Below are 25,337 nucleotides of genomic sequence, written 5' to 3'. Positions count from 1 at the left end.
AAAGAGCTATTTGCACTCTGCCCACCATAGGTGTCAAAACCCAGATTTTAACATTATAAGACCACAGACACATCAGTGCTACTGGAGGAAGGGTGGGCAGTGTATAGATAGATAAAAACAGTATCTATTTTCAGTATCAAAATATAACCATACACGTTTGAGAAACATGACACAGAGTATCTGAAGCAGATAAAATAGTGCAAAATTTGGGTTAATCTTTCACAGAGAACAGTACAACTGAAAACAAATTTGAAATCAGAATCATTAGATTAAAAACAAATTAATTTTTAAATGTCTATTTAACTTAGGTTCAGACAGAGAGAGGAATAAACTTTTTACTTCATATATTCTCTTTCTATTAAACTTGCTTTTAAAAATCTGAACAAAATCTCTCCCACGTACTACAAATGGAAAATAATTTTTTCACTACAGAATCGTGATAAAGTATGTCTCGTATTTTATTTTGTGAAAAATGTTTATTTACATTTTTTTTTCACTCATCATAATTATTCACGTCTTATGGACAACCAAGTAATATAAAAGTTGTATAAAGTTTACAAGATGCAAGATTAATACAATAAAACTTTTTAGAGAAAATCACAAGTTTTACAGACCTGTTCTCATTTATTTTATTTGAATAGAAAAATATACATATGGATTTATTTATTAAATTTGATTTTGATTAGATTGCAAGAAAGTGCACACATAATGACAAAAATGTTTTTTGAAGAATAATATTGAATTAAACTATTTATCATGATGGTTTAAATGCACTTGCCAAAATCTGTCTTAAATCCATAATCCCTCTTGTATCCTCAATAATGAGTGGAAGAAAATATAAATGCAAAAAGTAAGGTTTCTAACTTTTTAACACTGATGGAATTTCTAAATTATACTTACATATAAAAAACATGCATAATTTTCAATATGTATCTTTTTGTACAAGGTGAAAACATTTTAACAATAAACTTGTGCACAATAAGAAATAACGAATTAAAACTAAAAAATTTAAAACAAGCTCAAGTAATTGTTTGCTGTATGTTACTTACAGTATCACTTATATTTTTCAGGTAATTATTGTAACATGTATTATTACCAAACATAGTAAGATCTCTCATACAGAATCATTAACCACTTATGCAAACATGATTTTACATATTGCAACAACTAACCTTAAAATTGCTTAAAACCTGTCATATACATTGATAATTAAAGTTAGAACATCCATAAGCTTATATTCAAACAATACTAATAACATAAATTTCAGTTTCAGATATATTAATTCAAAAAATATTCTTTTATAAATCACACAAGTTGAAAGCAGCAAACAGTAACATATAAGAAACAACATAAAGAGTCACTACTGTGATTTATTTTTAACATCAAAGATTTTCGTTTTTAATCATTTGCAAAAATCTAGCAAAATGCCTACATTTACACTAAACTCAATAAATACATTTATTTGTTAGTACTATCTTCGCTTATGAAGTGGAAAATACGTTCATTATTATGTTTCAAGTTAAACTCTTGTTACTTAACACGTTTAGAGACAATGGTTTACATCCTGGATGCTTATTTATTGTTCAACTTTTTTTTTCTAAATTTATTTCAATACCACTTTCTTGTTAAATATTAACCACTAATTTCTAGTAAAAAATTTATTTTTTTTATTTTTCTCTCAAAAGTGTTTATTCATCTGTGTTCACATTGGTCACTGTATTTTTGCAATATATTTATCATTAGATAGTTCTCTCCAAAACTGTATTTTTATTCATTCACATGTTCATAATGGTCACTAGATGCTGGTCATCTGTTCACAATTGCATATTCCTCTAATTCATGGTACTTTAATACCTAATATTATATTGAGTAATTCACCTTCAGCTGTAAAGCTTAAGATCCTTGCATGAATGTACCCATGTGGTTACAAAATAAATATTTCAAATGGTGTTTTCTAACTTCTCTCACTTTAGAATACAACAATAAAACTGTTCCTTTTACAAGTAATGCTACATATATTAAATAACCTAAAAATGGTATGTTAACCACCTCTTTTACAAATTTTTGATCTTAGTACCATAACAGCCACAAAAATATTAGTTTTACAGAGTTCACACAAAAAAAAAGTTGCATTTTTAAAAATAAAATAAAATACTCGTAACTTTAATTATTCAAACAGATAATACACAACCATGGTACTTAAAAATATGAACTGGATCACTTGGTTCTTGTGGGACACTGTTTGTAATAGAAGGTTATTTACAGCCTTCTAGATACAAAATGATTTAAGATGTAGAGCCTTCTGCTTAATAACCTAAGTACATCAAGAGAGACTGCATGTAACCTAGATATACTGGATGCAAAATGTAAAACTTTCATGTGGATAACTATGTTAAAGATAACATTCTAGATCTGTCTAGCACAAGATGTCTAGTACCTGGAGATAGTTAAGTTATCCATGTTACAGGAGGCTACAGATAATCTTCTCGATCTGTCTGATACAAGATACAAAACCTGGAGATAAATAACTTAACTATGTTAGAGGAGACTACAGATAATCTTCTAAATCTGTCTAATACAAGATGTGTATGCCTCTCTTGAATAACTTACATCACAGGACATAAATAACTTCAGGATGTGGTCTGATAGAATACACTGGAAAACTTTCTATTTGATAACACAAATGTACAACAAACAATTATAAAAAATATTTTTTGTGGATGTTCACGTAAGATGAAGTCTTCTGGATAATGATATAGTATTATAGGTTGCTAATAGCCTAAGTAGATCTGGTGGAAAAAACTGAAAATGGTCTTTTTCCTGTGTCATCTCAAGAAGTTATGCCAACTTACAATCTATCAGGTAATACCTATAGTGAAAGAACTATCAAATTTACATTTGCACAAAAAATAAGTTTTCATTTGTAATGACATGTTTATTATCATAATAAAATGTTCACAGACAACTGGGTTACTCAAATATTTTCTGATGAATTTACTTTTATGTAATATGCTTTATTCAGCTAGAAAGTAAATTCCATTGCATTCTCACACACTTTTATCATTTTATCTCCTACAAAAAATTTTTCATTACAGTACTGCTACAGTTCTTACTTTATCCAAAATGTTCCATAACTTCATCTTATATTTGACTAAACAAAATATCTGCTTTTTCCAAACAGTAAAATATAGCCATGGAAATGCTGCTTACGAATCAAATACTAATACTGTTAAATGCATACTTCTTTGTTATTAGACTTTCACATAAAGTGAGTACTTTGATATTAAGAATGGACTACTTATAGAGAAAGAACAAACTATCATCCCTTACACTATTTGTTTGGCACAACATTTCCTGACTATCTTTGCTAAATGCCAATCATCAGTAATAAAAAATGCACTTAGCTATATCCCCCAATTACTAAAAACAAATACCTGATTATATATATATATATATATATATGTACACACAAATCGTTTAAATATATCTTACCATAAAGAAATAAAATGATGGGTTGGTTCTTCAAATTTTATCTCCATTTTTACATGATAAACGAGAAAAATACTTTTAACACAGTCTTCATGTTCATAACTGAATCAATAAGACACCTTAAATGTTAGAACCTCTGTTGATCATTATTTTATTATATTTGACAAGAACATTAAAAATTCCTGAGCCAACCAATAACACAAAAATATAATGATTTTCTATGACAATTATCAGCCTTTCATTAATCAATTTTAATTAAAAACCTAAAGTATAAAAAGTAGGTAACTACAATCACTGATATGGGGGTGGTTGTCTTCAACTAGCTCAATCCTCTATCTCACTTCACATGTCTTGCCTTGACTAATAGGAGCACAAGAAAGACAACCCCATCTTGCTTTAAAAGCCAATCATGATTTTAGAAGAGAAACCTATTACTAAGTCCTTACTAACACTCCAAAGAAAGTCTGGGTCGTGACTTGGCCCGTCGCTGTGCCAGTTCCGATGCTGCTACTGGTTCCAGATTAGGTGGTTTTGGAAACTGATTAATGGCTCGGAATGTTGCAGCCATGGCACCCTATCGACAGAATGACAAAAATATATGAATGGAGTGAGAATATGGTTAAACCAAACTCATGTAAAAACATACTAATTCAGAATTAATGTACACAATTCCCATGTAGTAAAAAAGATTCTCTAGCCGTAATGAATGTGATCAAATATCATATTTAACTGTTTACGTAAATCATGATAAATTGAAATATAAAGATTCAAGTATGAACTTGTGTTGTTACAGCTCTGAAACTGTGTCAGTGTAATCTTGTGCCACAACACTAGTATCCATAAAATCATATGTTGTACTACAAATGAGTTTATAGTCATACGTATCAGGTACAACAACATACACTACACATTCTCACATTATCATGTGATGGAAATAACACCAAGCAAATCTGAAAAACACTGGTTTGGGGACTGACAAACATATCCCTGCTTCTTGTTTCTCCACCAAATTCTCATCAAATCCATATCACTCTAATCATAGACATTAAAAATGTCAAATACAAGTCCAAAAAAATAAAAATCTAACTGCAAGACACATGTAAAAAATGTTACTTTGTTCTCAGTTTTTCCCAAGAATACAATCAACCATTAAGAAGTTATACATATAAAACTGTTTGTAAATAGCTAAAACATTTAATGATACAACCAATTCATCTTGCCTAATTTGAGACATCAGTTACACTTGCATTTCATGGGTTGGTGTAACAAACCAAGCATAATGTGAAATTTGTACAAATATAGTTGTCCCATCTTTGGAAGATGTCCTTTGACAATTTTAAATCACACACCACTAACAGTATTAAGTGAATCAATCTTTAGGCTAGTTGTTTGGTTTGGTTTGAATCTCACGCAAAGCTACATGAGGGCTATCTGCACTATCCATCTCTAATTTACCAGTGTAAGACTAGAGGAAGGCAGCTAGTCATCACTACCCACAACTCTTGGACTACTCTTTTACCAATGAATAGTGGGATTCACTAACATTATAACATCTCATGGGTGAAAGGGTGAGCATGTTTATTGTGATGGGGATTCAAATCTGAGACACTCAGGTTACAAGTCAAGTGCCTTAACCACCTGGCCATGCCAGGCCTTTAGGCTAGTTTTTATTTTGGTTTGTAAAATTAGTTACATCAGACACAAAACTTCTTGATTACACATTTTAGTGTTTCACTACCTGGAAACAGTGAACTTAAAATTAAAAACAGTTTTTAAGTAAATTCAATTTGAAACTTATTACTCAAACATAAATTTTCTATATATTTTTTAAGCTTCCTAATTTGTGTACTTTTCTTAAACCAAAGTCACATTGAGCTATTTGTTGTGTCCTCCAAGTGTAATTTGAACCCCTGATTTTAAGCTTTTAAATTTATTGACTTACTGCTGTCCCAGTGGGAGACTTGCCTATTTGAGTTTAATAAATAAATGTTCTATAGGTCTACTACAGTGATTTTTCTTCTAATAAAAGATATTCAAAATAAGATAATCCAGTAACAAGTTTTCTTTGTACTGAAGTAATTCTGAATGAAAAACAAAGATGAAACAGAAGGAGTAAAATAAGTTAAAAATATCCCTCTTCTTTAATATTAATTTCAATAAACAATTATTGCCATGCACAGAATTTTTCTATAAGTATAATCTTAATTCTGCTACTACAAATACAGATTACCATTCTGACCATATAGTACAGACTTTTAAATATATCTCATATTCTAGTTGTGTTCAAAGAAATGCTTTGTGTAATTTAAAATGGTTAAGAGACAAGGGAAAAGTAGGCTTGATTATGCAGTACTCCCCAAGAGAAAAGTGTGTATTAGAAATAATCTTGTGAAAAGTGCCAGATGTGACCACAAGTCTCTGTTCTATTATGACTGGTGCAATCAAGTTAAACTAAATTATGCATAATTTCAGTGATATTATGATACATAAAAAAAATCGCGTATCTAAATACATGCAAATATAGGTACTGAATACTTACTGTAACTAACATGGTTATGTGAAAAATATCTTGTAAAAAAAAGAAAAAAACTTAACACAATTTTCTACAGTTTATCATCCCAATTTGCTTCGGGATATTTAACTTTGACTCCAAAGTTTCTTTGAGATTATCAACACTGATCAAAAAAATTTTTAATTCAGTTTCAACCTCATCTTGAGTTACAAAACATTGTAAATACCTTGACTAAGGAAGCATCTTGATGATACAATCTGCTGTTAGGCAACTGGTTCCTATTTGTGATCCACACATGACTCAAAATGTCAGCAGCTCTGTATCGTTGTTTTGGATCTACATGCAGCATTTTCTGAACAAGATGCTGAAAAATATTCAACAACATTATCTTGGGTTGATGAATTCCCCATATTTATCTACATTAAATATTGCACTGGTTAATCACAACTTACAGTTACAACAATTTAGATAATTATGGGTCCTGTCTGATCTAACTTTGATATCTACCTCACTACATAAGAGCAAAAACAACGTCTGGTATTGATGGATATTCAACTTACCAGACAACAAACTATACTATTATTTTAGAATTGACATGATATTAGACAGTTAACACACTTATATTTACACAAAACAATATACTATTCTTTAGCAATAATGTAATATTCAACTAACCAAATAAAACCCACTCTACATACCAGACACTACTTAGTCTTATCTATCGTAGAGACTGGTATAGTGTTCAGCTCATGAGATACCACTGTTTTGCAAACTAATAACACAACAGTTGGTAATATTTATCTTAAGTAGGACTGTGACATTCAACTCACAGTTAACATTATATCACTGTGTTTAACTATATATCTATACAACAGACTGTACAGTATCTTTTCATTATATGTGCAATGTTTCACTTGAAATATAACACCTGATCTATGTTCATGTTTCCATATTGGTCTATTATCTACCTTTGCAGCTGGAGTAATATTTGACCAATTTCCATAGGTCACCTGAAACTTTCCTTCTCCAATTCTGTGAAGAATATCATTGGGTGTATCGTGAGGCCCATTTGCAAAGGGAGTATGTCTGAAAATATTAAAATAGTTTTACAAAATAAACTGTATAACAATAACAAACAAAAAATAAACCTTCTACCTAGAAAGGAATGACCATTGTTTTCTGTGTACATTCTATTGCTATTTTTTTCAAGGATTATTAATTTCCCTGGAAAGTGTGTGTTTGTGTTTTTCTTATAGCAAAGCCACATCAGGCTATCTGCTTAGCCCATCAAGGGGAATTTAACCCAATTTTAGCAATGTAAATCCAAAGATATACCACTGTACTAGCAGGGGGCTCCCTGTAAAATACATTTTAAATATTATTATTCAACGTAAATTCAAGGTAATACAACTAAATATAACAAATTTCTGAAAATATATTTAAAGAAACTGAGTTTCTTTTATGGAAATGAAGCTTAAAAGAAAAACAAAAATAATTACTTTTAAATGTACAAAGATTTTTAATTAGCTTAAAAATATGACTTTTCAAAAAATCAAGGTTCTATGAAATAGACTGTTTCTTAGATTCTACTACATTTTTCAATTTATAAAATTATTAAAACTGAAAACTATTAAAATTAATGAAATCTACTTTCTGTCTCATTTGAAACCAATTAGTTCCACAGATATTTCTTTCATGTGATTCTTGGTTGATATATCTTTTTCAGTAGCTTACATTGATATTATCATATTAACTGTAAATTACAAACACAATTATTTTATGTTAGCAATAAACAGAACATCTTTATTTTTGAAAAACATTATTGCCCAATAGAAAATTAATATTCGATGCAGTAAAATGAATAATCAAAACTGCTATCTTTTCACAAGGTACAAAAAAATACAACAAATAATTTTATCTACTTTATTTCTCAGTAAAATTAAATCTAAGAATTTCATAACCTGAACCAACATCTGTTCTGATATTTCATTTTTTAACAGCAAATTTGAAACTTTCTGTGATGAAGATTCAAAAGTGTCATGGACAGGCTGAGAAACAAAAGTAAACCTCCCAAGCAGGATCTCCTCTACAATTCAGATATTCTACAGAAACTGTTTAAGACATAGAAACCTTCATTAACAGATTTCTTACTGATGCAGATAATATTGAAAACATACCCTTCAATAGAACTGATAAACTAGCAAATGAACTGAAAGGTTTATTTAGCTTTCCATAGTGTGGATAATAAGTGATGCATCTGGCAACTAAAAAACTTCAGGAATTTCCAATTTTTTCTGCTATAGCTAAGAAGTATCTGGTTTATGCAATTTCTTGTGTGAGCAAGAAAACTCCAGCACAGATTGTTTCAGAACAAGCTCCAGGCAGCACTATCTAACCCCATTTTCCAATGGCATGCTTGTTTGTAATCGTGTCAATATGATTATGAGAATAATCTCAATGAACATTCTTATAAAACCTTTTTTTCTAAAATAAGCAAACCTGGTACACAACAATTATCAGCAGAATCAAGATAGCCAATTAATTTTATGATTCTTCATTACTGTTTATCACATATAATATAAAAATTGAAAATGTAATATTCTAATGTTTAATACTTACATCTGTGATCTTAATTTATTCCATTACAGTAGATACTACTGTTGAATTGAACACTACATAATGTTTGTTTAGAAATTCTTACCAACAGTTTAAAAATAAGGGACAAACAGGTTCTAGGAATATGCCTATCAGAATATGTGATCAGTAGGTGAATTTTTCTCATTATTATTTTTAAATATTATTGTTTTGAAAACTTATAACCTGAATTTAAGGGTTAAATAGAAATGAAGATATAAATAAAGCTATTTAAAGAATGACTTTTTAATAATAAATTTGAATGTTCTAATAGAAAGCAATTAACCACAGCAATTTTAGAAACCAAATCAAAACTTGAAACAAAATACACACCATTTGAATACTGAAAACAATAAATTTAACTTCTTTTTTAACCCTTTGGAAATAACTTCTAAATAAAGGGAATTTTACAACAATTTAATCTAGTGATGGTAAATGACTTTCTATATTGTATTGAAATTAAGAACGTAATACACAATACATCAAATGATTCAAAGAACACACAAGGTCTGAACAACCTAAGTATTGAGCAGCTTTTGAGTACTCATGAATCTTCTGCTGCTCATGATGGCACAGAGATTAAAAATACTTTTCGATACATTTCAACCAAAAAATAACATGAATGATTACTTACTTGGTGTTGAACATAACAAATTATTAAATGATTAAAATAAATAATATTGGTTTTGTTTGAATATTTTCAAATGGTCTGATAAAATTACCCACCATAATATCAAATTGTAATAGTATTCTGCATTATCATCAAATATCTCATTTTTTACATATACAAACATGTCTTTCATTGTATATTAAATAATATCAACCCACTTCACTTTGAAAGTTCATCAAAACAAATTATATGTCTTTTTCAAATTTTTCATAATTTTCCTATAATACATAAATTATTATTAAAAATTAATCTCGAAAAATAGACATTCAATTGATATTTTGAAGAATTTTCCATCAGCCAACATGTATTGTTTGAATTTGTTTTTTTAAATTTATTTCAGACATGGATATATATTAAAATGCAAAAGGTCAACTCCAGTTAGGGGTTTATTAAACAATTAAAAGTGACATTACTTTCAGACTATTTACTGAAAAGTTGATACAAATATTGGTGTACTGATTTCACAACAAATGTGTAGTAACATAAGCCCTCAGTTAAGCAGATTTTTATGCAGTAACACTTGAATTATCTACGTATATGAAAAAATAAATAAGCAATGTTTGCTTTGAATTTGTTAATGTCCTTTGTATCTGCAATGTATATGTAAATAAGTCACTTTTCCCTTTCCTTATAAAGTAATACAATCATTCTCATGAATACCCTCACAACTTCCAGAATCAACTAATCATAGTTTCATTTCTATTATTAATGTTAGTTCTTCATATGTTTGTCATCAAGAGCCACGACTGTCTACAAAACTGCAGAGTAAATGAAATATAAATTTTTAGGAACAATCACCTACTAAATGTTTTGGGAATAAAAAAAATGATAAATGAATATTTAAAATACAGAAAAGATTCATTGATCAGGTTACAAAATCCCCTTCCACTCTTTTTCCCCCAAATTTTAAATTACGGTAACAATACAACAATAGTGATAACTATTTTAAGCCATATTAAGCATATAAACACTATGCAAGATTATGCTCATGCTGTGTTATGTTATTAAATTGGTGTATAACATATAAACATGATACTGGCATTACCTTGTTACAAGGTGTATACTTGTACCACCACCAAACCTGATGCAGAACTATTATGCTAATATTAGGTATAAAATACAAACACAATGCTGATTTATTTTGCATATATGGTGTACAAACAAATCACCAGCTTACCCTGCTAACATGGTATACAAAAGAACTCCCATACTCCAGATATCACAAGCTTCATCATAACCTTGTTTTTTTAGTACTTCAGGTGCTACAAAGTTAGCTGTATAACATGGTGTCATGAGTAATCCATTCTCAGCTCGAATCTGTTTTGCAAAACCAAAGTCACATATACGGAGGGATTCAGGACTGCCCGATACATCAGGGTATAAAATGTTAGAAGGTTTAAGGTCTCGATGGACAACCTAAAATATTAAAGCTTAGTTAAACAAAATATGATTTAAAATGTAACCAACAATATTTTTCTTCATATTTCTGGAACTTTACTGAAAGATATTTAATAACAAAATTATACATTTACTAATATTATCTCTATTTTTCAATCTTTTTTTTCTGTTGAGACTATTTGTTTTACTTTGTAATTGAACACCAAGTTTCACAATAAGCTACATGCACTATACCCTCCTTAGGTATCGAAACCCAGTTTCTAGCATCGTAAGTCTGCTGACATAACTGTCATGCCACTGGAGGGCTGTTGAGGATAGCATTTTCTACTTTCAAGTCAATAGAGAAAAGCACTTATACATCAAATGTGCTTAAAAATTTGAGATAAACTTCCACAAACCAGTCCTTCTGAATTCTGGTCTACTCCAAAAGTCAATGAAACAACTTAGGTCCAGCCCAAACTCCTCATACATTTAAGCAAGTAGGAATTTTCTAGTTTGCTCACCTCATAAAACCAGCTATTTAATTTAACTTCACAGCTTATATATTATTTTCATAAAAAAACATCCCCTATAATTTGGTGGTCCACTTGCTATGCAAACATTAACATCCAAATGAAGGTAAAAGTGTTTACCTACTGGACAAAATATCACAGCAAATGCATAATAAAGTTATTCCTAATAATAGTTGATAGCTTCCTGTTCTCAGCACCATTCACTGGGTAGAAAGAAAAATCATGAAGAGAAACACAATAAAGCCTCATCAGAAAGTTCTTTCAAGTGATTAATTTCTCCCACTGACACAAAAGAAAACATCATCAGTAATGATAACAGCAACAAAGATATTTATTCTCCTTATTAAAGAACTTAGCACTTCCATTGGCTTGAGCAAAATTAATTACCATTAACCTTCTACAGAAGATTGATTGAATCAATCAAAATACTCTACTAGATAGTGTAAGTGTGACAATAATTAACAGCTCAAACCAACTGGCACCTTTGATGAAACTGGCAATGAAATGACAATCTGACAAACATTACTGAAGAAACAGGAAACTGAATAATTTTATTGTAAACCAGAAATATAATAATAATAAAAAAATTGCCCTTGGCTCAAGAATCATATTTTGACGATGCTATTAGGAAGAGGAGTAAATAGAGGATATATTTGTTTTCTTACAGAATTCAACATGTATATTTATATTTGGATTAATGTATGGTACATGAAATTCTTTTACTTATTGTACAAAAACAAGATATTACTAATATATTAGGTAATACTGTATTGTATTCATGTTAATAATAAATAATAACCCTTTTTTAAAGTATTTTCACAAATCTATAAGTTCTACATCTGACTTGTGGATAGGCAATGCAAATAGGGGATGCAAGTTATGAAAACTAGTCATTTCATCAATACGACTGTTATCTCATTCCCAACAATGGCTGGTCTTCAGTAGTTTCACTTGATAATACATATAAAACTAAATTAAAATGAATATTTAACATATGAATTATATCCCATAGGTAAAAATTTAAGTACTACAAACATGTACTAAAGATAACTAACATAACCTTTACATTAATTATTAAAAATTTTGTTCCCTTTATAACCAATTACTCACTCCATTATCATGAAGGTATTTCACAGTTTTTGCTATAACCTCTAACACACAGCTTGCTTCTCTCTCACTAAAGGCTTTATGGCTGAGTATTTTGTCCAACAACTCTCCACCTTTCAGTAGTTCCATTACTAAATACACAGATGTCTCATCCTCATAAACCTACAATCATGAATTGATCAATTAATTACCTTACATAATACTTCCAACTTCATCATAATTGCTGATCATTGATTTTCACACACACTTTGATAGCAATCACTATTTAAGTATCTTTTTTCTAAGGTGACACAAAAATGTTTCAGCTGTCATAAAATTATTAAGAAAACAATTATACACAAGTTGTATTACTTAAGAAGTTTAATCAATCATTAAGGCAATAATAATTGTAACTAATTACAAAACAGTAATTATAATTCAATTTATCATAAGAGAAATATGAGGCTAAACAAATCAAAAGAAAAGCAACAAGTTTTACAAGGACAGTTTAACCCTGAATTACATGGGTTTGTGCTTTATATAATGTGACTGATGTTTCAACTCAAGTGATACCCTGCTTTGCCTTTTATGAGGTGGAGTGGTTGTTGATTTGGAATCTTGAATGAGTGTTACTCTGCAGCACATGATAAGAAAAACTTGGATAAGTAAAAATAAAGAATAAATATATATGTTTACATGAAAATTTTCAGTTTATTAAAGCAATGTTACAAGAAGCAATTCATCAGACAATGTTGACAGTATTGGATAATTCGCTAAAACAAGTATCAGTGTCATCGTTCTTTGTTGGTCCCAATGCATCTGTTATGCTTGTACCTACCAACATGATATCAATTTTACAACCTGTGTAACAGGACATTATTAAGACTTAAGTGTTATTAAACCAGGAAGTTCTACAGATAATCACTGAACACAATTGACACAAGGATAGTGAAGAAACTGACAGTTCTGGAAACAAGCACTTCATACTGGAGCAGTACAACTCAGGTCTCAGATGGTCAATGACTTCAGAAGTTTCTCCACCATCAACAACAGAGTCACTGACATTACAAGACTGGAAAATGGCTGGGAAGACAGGAATTTAAGGACATTAAGGATACAGAAATGGTTGAGCTGATCAATTCCCACCAACAGGAAGTAACATGCATCCAACCTTGACAGTGAGAAGCTGGGAAAGATTGAGACTGCTAAAGGTTTAAGAGTAAGAGATTATGAATCTTGAACCCCTCAAAGAAAGGTGTTTCTCTCTCTTCATGCTACAAAGAATTCCAGGAGAAAGTGAATAGGAATGCAAAGCAACAAAGAACCACCCTGTTCTTCAAGCCTCAGCCTGCCTCTTCAGAGATTACCAGTACCTCTCAGAAGAAGGAGCCAAATAAACCAGTGATGCCAGATAATCCTCTAATGAATAATTTGTTCCATAACTTGAAATTATAAAATGATTTATTAACGGGTAATTACGGTGAGTTGTAATTTGTCAGTAAAGGTTTTACAGAGGCTGTTAATTCCATTATCTTGAGTTTAAATGTACTTTTATTATGAAATAAGGTTATCAAATCTCAGTCACAGGTCCTCTCTCATAAACTTGATGCCCCTAATTACATAATTTCAACTTGCACAGTATTTTTAAGAAATGTATCCCCTGCATAACTCAGGGTTTGACTGTATATATATAAAAAAAAACTATATTAAGAAATTTAGCCATTCAGAATATAAGTTATAATAAAGCAAGCAGCAAGATAAACTAATAATATGTGCACCAGTGATAGTAAGAGTGTGCATTCCACAACCTTTTACAAGTGCAATTCAACATGGTATTATACACTTGCTGTCTGAGTTATCATCTCTTCACTTTACCCTATTTTGGTGATTTAGCAACAGTTTGTAAAACAGAATAAGTACCAGGTATAATAAATAGGGATACTGAAATACATTGTATACATGCATTTTGAAAGTTTTAGGGAACATAAAAATACATTATGGAAACTTTACAGTGGACTAAAGTATTTTTAATCTTCACACAAATATCACCTTGCACCTCAACTTGTCAAGAGCCAAAGTCAGTTTTATACTGTAAGTTCACCGACATATCTTGAGCACAAATATTTTTGGAACACCTCCTGTTGCTTGTATTCAATAAAGTTATCCATTTCACTCACAGCTACCACATTTTGTGTCAATTTACATGAGTAAATTCAGAATTATAGGCAACATTCCTGTTTCAATACTAGACTGATCCCATAAAAATTTGGTTAACAGCCACTCAAAAGAATAAAATTATATACACTTAACCAATAAGAAGAGCAGTAAAACTTAGATAGAAATATGTTTTTATAAAAGAACTATGCAATAGAGAATTTATTCACATACTGACATAAAAATTAAGTACCTTCTACTTAAAACCTAACAAACAGGAAACTTACATCATAGAGAGTAACTATGTTAGGGTGTTGACTATAGCGTAGAAGAATTTCTACTTCTTCTTGACAGTCACGTTTCGATTTGACAATAACCTAAAATTTAATAATCATTATTCAGTAAATCATAGTTTAAAATTTTCTAAAATGAAATTAACAATCAAAGAATAAGACAATAATTAGGTAAGTATACTGATTACATAGGCCTGCAAATTAAATTTCATAAAAGTAATTTTGGTTTTTAATTATGTATTTCCTATAACTTGGCTATGCAGATTTAAAAAAAAATTTTTTCTATCACATAAGAATATTTTTTTTTTACAAATTGGGAAGAAAAAACCTTATTTCAATGAAATTATTATTTCGTTTATCACAATGGACATTTTAATTATTATATTTGTTATGTTTAGGTTCCAGAATGATTGATAAGCTCTTTGTGATTGGTCAAGAAAAATCTATAAACAGTGGCTGTCAACATTTTAAGTGTAACAAAATGAGACCTGATTTCAAATGAAATGATTCACTTATGTAAAAGTACATATGATGTTTTGTGAAAAATCTGTACACAATGGAGAAAAATGGATATCATTTGCAGATTCAGTGTACAGAAATTACTGAAAAACATGTAAAGCTTTCAAGAGGGGGTAGAGATACTAAAAATAAACTTAGAAGGAAAAAATGAAAATGTTGGGTTGTGGTATAAATGCTCATTCAAACTTATTAGATTGTAGAAAACAAGTAAAAACACAAAGCTATGTACAAAGTGCCTGTTGAAAACTCTGAAATCATTGTAAGACAGTTGTTATGTGTGTAGTTGTATGTATTCTTTACACATCAGCAACAAATCAAATGATAAAATTAGCAGTCACCGAATCTTACTTTTACAGCAAAATTCTTGCCAGATTCCCTGTGAACACAACGTCTTGTGACAGCATATGATCCTCTTCCAATCTCTTCTTTAAGTTCATACTCATTGGTGAAAGAACCCTTATAACTGGATGAACACATTGCTAGCTGAAGGATATACAGGAATATTTTTTGAAAAATGAAACATTGCTACTGTATTCAAACACAAACTTGTATGTTCTAGATAAACAACTTTCAATCAATCATAATACCAAACAAAAACTTATTTTCAGCTAACACTGAAACATTGATAACTTTTAAATGCATTATATATACCCTACTGACAAGTGATACTTTTTAAAAGCTTGTACCTCAACTTTCTAATTATACTTACTTTACTAAGTGCTTCAGTCTCAGCTAACTGTTGATAACCTTCTTCAACTAAACTAGGAGCTACAAAACTGAATCCACGGAACAATTCATGAGCATTAGCACTAGGTGGAATACCAGGTGAGTCTACAAGTTAGAAATAGTGCAAGAACTTCATTATCCAAGATTTATATACAAACATGATTTAGAAAATTGATTTATGATTTGAAAATGACATTTACAGTACAGCAGATTCTAACATAATTAATAAAAACAGTCTGTAAGAAAGAATTATTGTTAAGCATTAAAGAAGAATAATCTTAACCTAACTGTAACTTCAAAACTTTGAAAGATCCTGCTTTAGGTTCATCAAATTTTCAACATATTCAAGTGACTTCAAATGTTTCCATTGTTAACTCTTAAACATGTTTGCATCAGTTTTATACATCTGTCAGATCTTTTATTGCAATAAAATAAACTAAAACATTACATGAAATTGTTTGAAACCTGTGATGAACTTTATCCAAACAATGTACTTTCTGTGATATATATATAAACATTTACTTTAATGCATGATATTTTCTATCTTCATTTTCATTTCAAAGACACTATGTGCTATATTCAGTTTTTACAATCAGTGAAAGGCATCAAGTTTTTTTTTTTACCATACCAAAACTAAAAGCAAGCAGACATTTCCTCTTTAATTATCAATGAGAAAGTTGTATCAGTAATAATACATACATTTACATAATTTGTTTAAACGTTGGTGGGTGGGTGGGTGTGTGTGTGTGTGTGTGTGTGTGTGTGTGTGTGTGTGTGTGTGTGTGTAAATACATATATTTCATTCCTGGTCAATCACCTATAGTAACAACAGATTAAAGATTGTGGTAACACCACCAAAAGCATTGGGGGATATTCTATCTATTAAGCAAAACCCAAAACATCGAAGTTAAACAAGTTGATGATTAAGAAAAATCAAAATAAGAATGTGGAAGTGAGTGGTTAAACCCACACCACCTCATCTTCTACTTCCCTTCGCTGTCTGCAGCCAGATATGGGGAAGCAGTTACTTTTAAAGTTATTTAAATTTGTAAATTTTGAAACTAGAAACAGAGTGCTCACAATTTTAACATTATAGAAGTCCCTTATAAAGGTCTTTAGAAAATGAACATGAAAGTAACAAAACATATTTATAGCTTGTCAAAAATTTCTTCAAGTACAACAAGACAAAAATTGAGATGGGCTTAGTATCTTGAAGTTTGTCCTTCCAGTCCTGGTATACTGAACAAAAACTGGTTTTTAAAAATAAGACAGTTATTCAAGACCACCCTTGATAAACTAATAACCTCTAAGTATGGACTTTCCTGTAACTAAAAATTTATTTATTTTTTAAAAAAGTAAAAAAAAACTTCAGTTGAATTTTTTTTGTTTATTTATGAATAAGAAAACCATCTATAAAAAATTACTACTGCATACTAATAAAATTATTTTCATTTGCAATGTAATGATCCCTTTCAACCATATATACATTTGGAATAACAATACAAGGAGAAGGTAACCCAAGGATGAGAAAATTAAATTTCATTTTCTTATCAAAAAGGGTCATCTCAAATCTGCCTTCTACAACACAAATGTTTGTCTAGATCAGGGGTTCCCAACCTTTTGGCACTCGCGACTTGAAAATGTAATTGATGAAATAAAATTAATGTTATCCCAAGCTACTTCTAACAAGGCTACACAACTCCCCTGCCAAGGCTTTGTGACCCCTGGGGTTCGCGACCCACCGGTTGGGAACCCCTGGTCTAGATAATTAGCATAAGAATCACTGGTATTGCTTTTTATATTGTCAGATACTCAGATTATATTGTATTTGAGGTGAAGTTTAAATCTACTGAAATTAAATAATCAATGTATCAAAATGAAAAGTTAAATGAACTGCAATTAACTTTTTTTTTTAAATAAATATTCATAGAAGATCAGATACAAACTGGCCATATTTAAAGAAAAGTTAGCACTCATTGGAATACCCACAATTTGTTTACAGACCCATTGATTAGAAGTTATACAAATTTTATAAATGCAGAAGTACAGTATATTTTTGCATTGGATCTTAGTAAAGTTATATTTCGTAATATCCGCTTCTACATCCATAGTTATCAAATAGGTTATTATATACTCTAACAAGGTATTTTAAATCTATTGTAATATATAATATGGCGAAATCAAAGATAGCAACAAAATTGGCTGTTTATAAATAATCTCAATTATTTAAACATTGTATAATGGAAGTATTATTTTTAACACTTTTCATATTTTCAAACAGTGTCTAAAATTTTAAGTATAATCCAAAGGGATTTGGTATCAAGAATTGGTAATAAATCTAAATTATGCAGGGTTCTTATGCAGTTTAGAAATAGCATATCAAAAATGTAAATTATAACAATTCATGCATATATTCCATTATTGAATGCCTTTTTTTATATCACTAACAATAGTGTTTTTCTTTAAAGCAGTTTTTGTAGATGTACTTGAAGTATTGATTTCAATAATTAAAATTTGTACACAGTTTGTTACATATGAAACCAAATTACAATGTATCCAGTTTTTTCAACAAATGTAATAAATTTATTCTTAAACTTTTTTATTTTTAGACATTAAAGGGCACATCTGTTTTACATCTAGATAAACTTAAGATACTTAAGTTTAAATGTATTTAAAAATATACAGTTCCCATTAAAAAAAAAGGCACAGAGTGGGAAATATGCTTTTTTACTTATTTCAACAATATAATTATCAATATTATTTTCCAGATTTTTAACTCAGATTATCTTTTTTAAAATTCAAAATTTAGTACATTTTTTTAAAATTAATTTATTTTTTATTACTTTTAAATTACCACTTACTATATAATAATAAAACATATCCTTTGTTACTACAAATACGGGATATTTTATTTGAAAAGAATTAAATTCAATTTTTTTTTATAATTAACAAGAGAGTTCCAATAGATATGTTATATTTAAACCTGATTTAGGTGTAATTATTTAAAGAAAAATATTTTCTTGAACTCTTTTACAAATAAGATACAATAAACAAAAGCATCATATATTTTATATCTAAAATCTATTACAACATTAGAATTTTCTTTTCTTTTTTAAAAGGTTATTTAGAAATTTAATACACTTTAATTTAAATTTTATTAGACTGATAATTAAATCTTTTATACGAACATTATGAAAATCAAGATTTATGACACTTTAAAAAACATCTAATTTCCAAATTTTTTAATTCAAATAACTGTTTACTTATAAATTTTATTACATTATCAGATTGATAAAAAGCAGTGTCTAGGTGTTTACAAAAGTTTTTCAACATTAATTCATTTACTATTGCTTTAATCTTTACTTGCTACAATCATTGTAATTAAAATATTGATAAAGCTTGATGTAATTTTGGCTTTATATATATAGAAATGTATATACCAAAATTTTAATTAATGAAATCAATACTTCAAAGTACATAAATGCTTTAAAGATACTACTATTACTAATATAAAGCAAGCCATTAAAATATGTAATATATAAAACTGTTATAATTCACCATTCACATATTCTATTCCTAAACTACATAAAAATCCTGTAAAATTTTAATTTATCACCAATGTTTTAAATAATGTTACCAAATCTATTTCCATTGCACTTCATAAAATTTTAGATATGTTTGAAAGTATAAAAACTATTATCAAAACATTTAAAAATTTTTTTGATTGCAAAAGAATAATATTCCAATCATAGAACATCTAAATATTCTCAATTCTTTAAAAACAGCCAATGCTGTCACCACCTACGATTTTACCACATTATATATATACACACTATAATAAATTTAACATTAACAGACTTTCTTAGAGTAATTAATAACCTGTTTGATAACTCTATGAATGCATAAGTAGGTATTACAAAATATAACTTTACTATGATAAAATGCAAAAACATACTATATTTTTTGGTTTAAAATGTGATAACTTCTAATCAACAGGTCTATAAACAAAAGTTTGGTATTCTGACAGATGTTAATTTCTCTTCACATATGGCTAATTTGTATCTATTCTTCTGTGAATATTTATTTTTAAAAAATAGCTAAAATTCCAATTCATTTAACTATACATTCTGATACACTGATGATTTAATTTCAATAAACAATTTAAACTTCCCCTCAAATATAATATATCTTAAGTATCTGACAACAGAAAAAGCAAAAGCAATGATTCTTACACTAATCATATGGATATAGTCATTCATTCTGTAGAAAGCAGAGTTCAGTTAACCATTTTTGATTAAAGAAGGACATTTAATCTTCCCAGCCTTGGTTTATCTTCTCCCCATAATGTTATTCCAAATGTATTCTTGAAATGAATTATTACATAACAAATGAAAATAATTTTAATAGTATGCAATAGTTATAACTCTTAGGGATAAGGTTTTCTTATTCATAAACATACTAAAAAAAGATACTAAATAAGAAGATATTGAACTAAAACTTTTGTTTACTAATTTACTAATAAATATAAATTTATGTTAAATAATAATTTTTTAATTATGGAAAACTCCTTACTAAGAGGTTGTTAGTTTATTAAGGGTGACCTTCAATAACTCTTATTTTAAGAACACTTTTTATTCAGCATGCTGGGACTGTAAAGACACTTTAAATATCTGGGCCTATCTCAGTTTTCCCGTGCTACACGTGAATAAATCTCTGACAACTTATAAATATGTTTCCTTAATTTCATTTTCAATCTTTTAACATCTTTATAAGGGTGGTGGTTAGTTCTATAATGTAGAAATTTCAGGTGGTTCTGTTTCTTCTTTTAAAATTTTAAAATTTAAATAACTTTATAGGTAACTGCCTTCCCATATCTTGCTACCGACAGTGAAAGGCAGTAGGAGGTGAAATGAGGTGCATTTAAGCACTTACCTCCACACTCTTGTTTTGATTTTCCCTGATAGTAAACTTGTATTTAATTTTGGATTTTTGGATTTTGCTTGAGAGATGGGAAATCCCCAATGCTTTCTGGATGCTATTACCACAAACTTCAATACATTAAGACTAAACATGGTTAACCAGGAATGAAAATGCATTAAATGGTTATAACTTATTTATTGTTTAATAGTGCTGATTTATATTGCCTATAAGTAATAAAGACTGAGCTACTTGTATGTATGTATGTATGTATGTATGTGTATATAGACAGACACACACATACACACACACATATATATATATATATAATACATACCTTTTTGGTGATTATCTTTGACTATTCAAATAGTTATTTAGGCAAATAATCCACAATGTAAATAAACCTAACAAACATCATCTTTGGCATTAAAACAAAATCTGATATAGTTGAGCATAAAATGATCAAACTAAGCCTAACAAGTCTTGAGATCTTAGTTTTGTTTACAAGGAAATGTTTATGTTATCATCATATTGTAATGTCATAACTTAAATGATATATTAAATTATAAAACAAGCTCCTGTAACTGTAGTGGAAATTGTTCACAGACATCTTTTCATCTAATTACATATCACTGTTACTCTTATCACTTTGTTTAATCTTTTATATAATTCAATACTGAAATTAAAACCAAACTGGCTTACACAGTTCACAACAACAGAAACAAAATGCCTTCATTACATGTTCAGATCACTAACCAATGTCTTCTGAAAGTTGAGGTATAGGCAATTTACATAATACCATAACAACCTAAGTTGAGAAATGGCAATTGGCTGAAACAGACAAAACTATATTTGTGTTGTAGTTACAGTAGTTAGTATTTTCTCCTGCATCTGTTTTATTTTAAAATAAACAAACAATGCCTATTTAACATATTTTCTCCTGCATCTGTGAGTGCCATGCTATGCTTAAAGAAAACATAAAATAAACAAACAATGCCTATATTAACTTTGTACATATTTTCTCCTGCATCTGTAAGTGCCATGCTATGCTTAAAGAAAAAATAAAATAAACAAACAATCAGGCAATTCACAAACACTAATGTTTTTGTTTAGTATATTGCAATCAGCCCCAAATTAAAATATGCATTTCAGTTTTTATCTATAAAATTAAATAAAAGCTTTCTTTTATTGAATAAATTTCAACTCTGAATTATTTAAAACAACTGTTTTAATGACTCAGTTTATTTCCTGTAATTTTCTTAACACAACAGTGCAGTTTTTTTTATCAGAAAAGGGTGCACCATTGAAGATTACTATTTTAAAGTAAAATAATAAAAAACTTGAAGCATTTGTTATATACAATAGTTTGTCTAAATAATCATTATTACAGATCATTATATATTCACTTGTAAGAAAAATAATAAGTTACATAAAGTTCCTACCCTCAGGTGTTCTCATGGTGAATTCTTTATCAAAATAACAAGTGTGATCTGATCTCCCCACAGCTGGAATAAATGGTGGTGTTACCTCTTTAGTGTACAACTTTTGCCAGTCTATAGTTTGGAAAAATGGATGTTCTTGAAAATCCTTAACACCATTTGGGCCTGAACCTAAAAACATGTTCATAAAATCTGACACAATTACATATTTAAAACAACAAATATCTAACATAAATACAATTCTAGTAATTGACTAAAACAAATTCACATATAAACATGAAAAATCATGTTTTTGGTAACTGAATGTCTTTAATGTGGTCTTATTAGACAATTTTCTCACATTATACTTTAATATGGTTTTGTAATTAAAGTTCAGTGCATCTGCAAAATGTTTATTATCTGAGTGAGTGAAACAAACATGTAACAAAGGTAATCATGTCACCAGTATATTTAAACAAAGAACCAGCATACTGTGAATCAACACTTTGATGTTAATACTTTTTTAAAGAAAAACCTGTGAAACCATACTGTAATTTTTTTTTCACAACAGAAATTAACATACTAGCCCTCACAGGAAAAAATAAAAATAGTTAAAACAATGTTATAATTTTAAATTAGATTACAGAATAAACTTTTAATGATGTATTGTTTAAATCTAGTAGTTTCTTACAGGCTATAAAAAAGTTGGATTCTATATAATTTTACAAATGACTTTAACCTTCAGTACGAAAAGGATTATTCTATTTCAAAGTTCATTCTCTCATGGCCAAGATTTCAATCTCATCTTTCCAGCCAATTGCATAGTTAGTGAACTCACTATGTTACAAGTTATTCCAGTGGTATTACCAAACAGAGCTTAACACAAGTACGCATAAATTCAAGAATATGAACAGTACAGAATAACTCAAAGTATCCTCAAAATATTAACTATGATTATCAACAGAAGAGTGAAACATAATGTACATCAATACCAGCAAACATTATTATCATGTGCAAAGCTGAACATGGAATGTCCAAATGAGAAATCATAATCACCACTAGTGCATAAAATGAAATACCTCAACAAGAAAACATGTGTATTTGTCAAAGACAGACCATACAGCAAGTACCAATAAAGAAGTAAAAATTAGCAACAGTATAAATTAACATCAAGTATTCCAATATGTAGCTAGTATATGTAAAAAGGCACACTGACACGATGCTTCTCAACAGGACTATGTAACAGTACAAGAGTAGAATGTAAGTCTTGAAGAACCTTAACCCTATCAACACTGATCACAGGTCAAAAGCCATGTCGTCATGTTTGTGACTTGCATTCAAAATTTTGAACTACAATGTTATGAATTTATACCTATAAATTTGGTATCAAATAGTAGATTGTAATTAATATTTTAGTATTATACATCAGTTAATTTCTTAATTTAAAAGTAACTATTAAAAAACACACCTAAATATTAATTTTTGTGTGTTATGTGGTATGTTGAATGTAGCACTAGTCTAAATTAGGTATTAATGATATCCAAATACAAAATATATTGTTTTGTAAAATCAGAAATTCAAATTACCAATATTGGCAAGCTAGAGAACAAAATAAGAACCTCCTGTTTTTTCTATTTGCTGAAATCTCACAATGTTTATTGAACCAAATACAATGGTCCTGCCCACCTCTTTCCATTTTTGTAAACAATTCCCTATTTAAACCTACTTTTGTCAGTGACATGTGAATAACTAATTTAAAGTTCAGAATGTCCTCCTAATGGCCTTCTCTGCTCTTTTAAAGTATTATGGCATCAGTCTCATTCTTTTGATAAATATTTCGATCTGATAAGGTATGTCTTTAGTGAGCTTGAAATTTCACTTTTTAGACCCAAATACAGCTTAGTTACTAAGCTTGATAAATTATACTGAAATTCTATAGTACTGATATAATAATTTGTAATTTTTGGTTATTTCAAATGTATATACAAAACCTAAAAAAATTATTTCATTTCACATTCTCCATGTGCAAAATTTGATAAGGCTTATCAGCCAAGAATAAGCAGCAAATGAGTACAAAGTTTGTTACTAGAAGAGAAAGGTCTGCTATACTTCTTTATTTACTGTTCTATGTTTTAAAAAATTAGTTTATAGATTTAGTAAATAGTAATAATGTATGTACATATGTATTTCAAATGCTTTATGGTTTCATGTTACATTATAGTCTTTATAGAACAAAAAAAAAGCATTTATATTTATTTCCCAATTGTTTATGATAGTTACAAGGTCAGACAAATTGATGGATCCTGTATAGTTAGGGTAGAGAAAATAACATATATAATTTTACTAAAAACAATTGTTTGAAATGTATTTACAAGGGTTTAGAAATTACACAAATGATTTTTGAGATCAAGAATATTTTTCTAATCATTACATGAAAATCACTTCACACTCAGATCAGTAAAAAACAGACTTGATACACTGGCATACAAATATTAATTAAAAATACTTCCTAAAAATCTAATTTTCCTGTATATAAAAGACTAATGTTTACTAAAAAGTCTTACATTTTGTCAAGTTATACATACTGCATTAAAAGTATAAATACTCAGCATATGCAAATATATATGAGCTCATGAATTTCATACTGAACCCAACAAACAGGGATTAACAAGAAGTAATAATATTAGAAACATTAGTAAAAAATTGTTAATTTAAAAAGGGGAAATAGGGATAAAAGTACAGTATTCATCTAGTGGTTTCAAAATAAAGATTTGTAGATTGTGAAAATAATGTACACTGTTTATAGCAAAGTTTAATTTTGTTAAAGTCCTTTATTGTGGGCTTGAAAATATTGAATATTATCTCTGCACTTTGATTCAAATTATTTCTGTACTTTTTAGATGATCCTTTCCTCACTTTCCAGATTAACAATTTTTATTAATCTGGCTCCTTCAGTTTATTTCCATTTATGGATAATAAACTTTAAGCTACACTATGTACATATACATT

At 28.9% G+C, this 25,337-nt stretch overlaps 1 protein-coding gene across 11 annotated transcripts in view; it reads right to left on the bottom strand.

Moving 5' to 3' along the window:
* Nucleotides 1-434: 434 nt before the first annotated feature.
* The window catches only part of LOC143229258 (ribosomal protein S6 kinase alpha-2-like), a 56,345-nt gene continuing 31,442 nt past the window's right edge, over nt 435-25,337 (bottom strand). For 9 of the 11 annotated variants that reach the window (XM_076461360.1, XM_076461365.1, XM_076461364.1 and 6 more), the window contains 9 exons: nt 22,353-22,520; nt 15,977-16,098; nt 15,616-15,750; nt 14,743-14,832; nt 12,326-12,484; nt 10,483-10,721; nt 6,970-7,087; nt 6,228-6,365; nt 435-4,063 (listed from right to left, as the gene is read on the bottom strand). In XM_076461360.1, coding sequence (XP_076317475.1) covers nt 3,935-4,063; nt 6,228-6,365; nt 6,970-7,087; nt 10,483-10,721; nt 12,326-12,484; nt 14,743-14,832; nt 15,616-15,750; nt 15,977-16,098; nt 22,353-22,520 — 1,298 coding nt within the window. In that variant the 3' untranslated portion in view covers nt 435-3,934. The remainder of the gene's footprint in view (nt 4,064-6,227; nt 6,366-6,969; nt 7,088-10,482; nt 10,722-12,325; nt 12,485-14,742; nt 14,833-15,615; nt 15,751-15,976; nt 16,099-22,352; nt 22,521-25,337) is intronic. The other 2 variants (XM_076461361.1, XM_076461363.1) reach the window with 2 other exon arrangements.

Source organism: Tachypleus tridentatus, chromosome 10 (assembly GCF_004210375.1).
Source record: "Tachypleus tridentatus isolate NWPU-2018 chromosome 10, ASM421037v1, whole genome shotgun sequence".
In the NCBI taxonomy this organism is placed as follows: Eukaryota; Metazoa; Arthropoda; class Merostomata; order Xiphosura; family Limulidae; genus Tachypleus; species Tachypleus tridentatus.
Note: the sequence above shows the minus strand (reverse complement) of the source record. Positions and strands in the feature narration are given on the sequence as shown.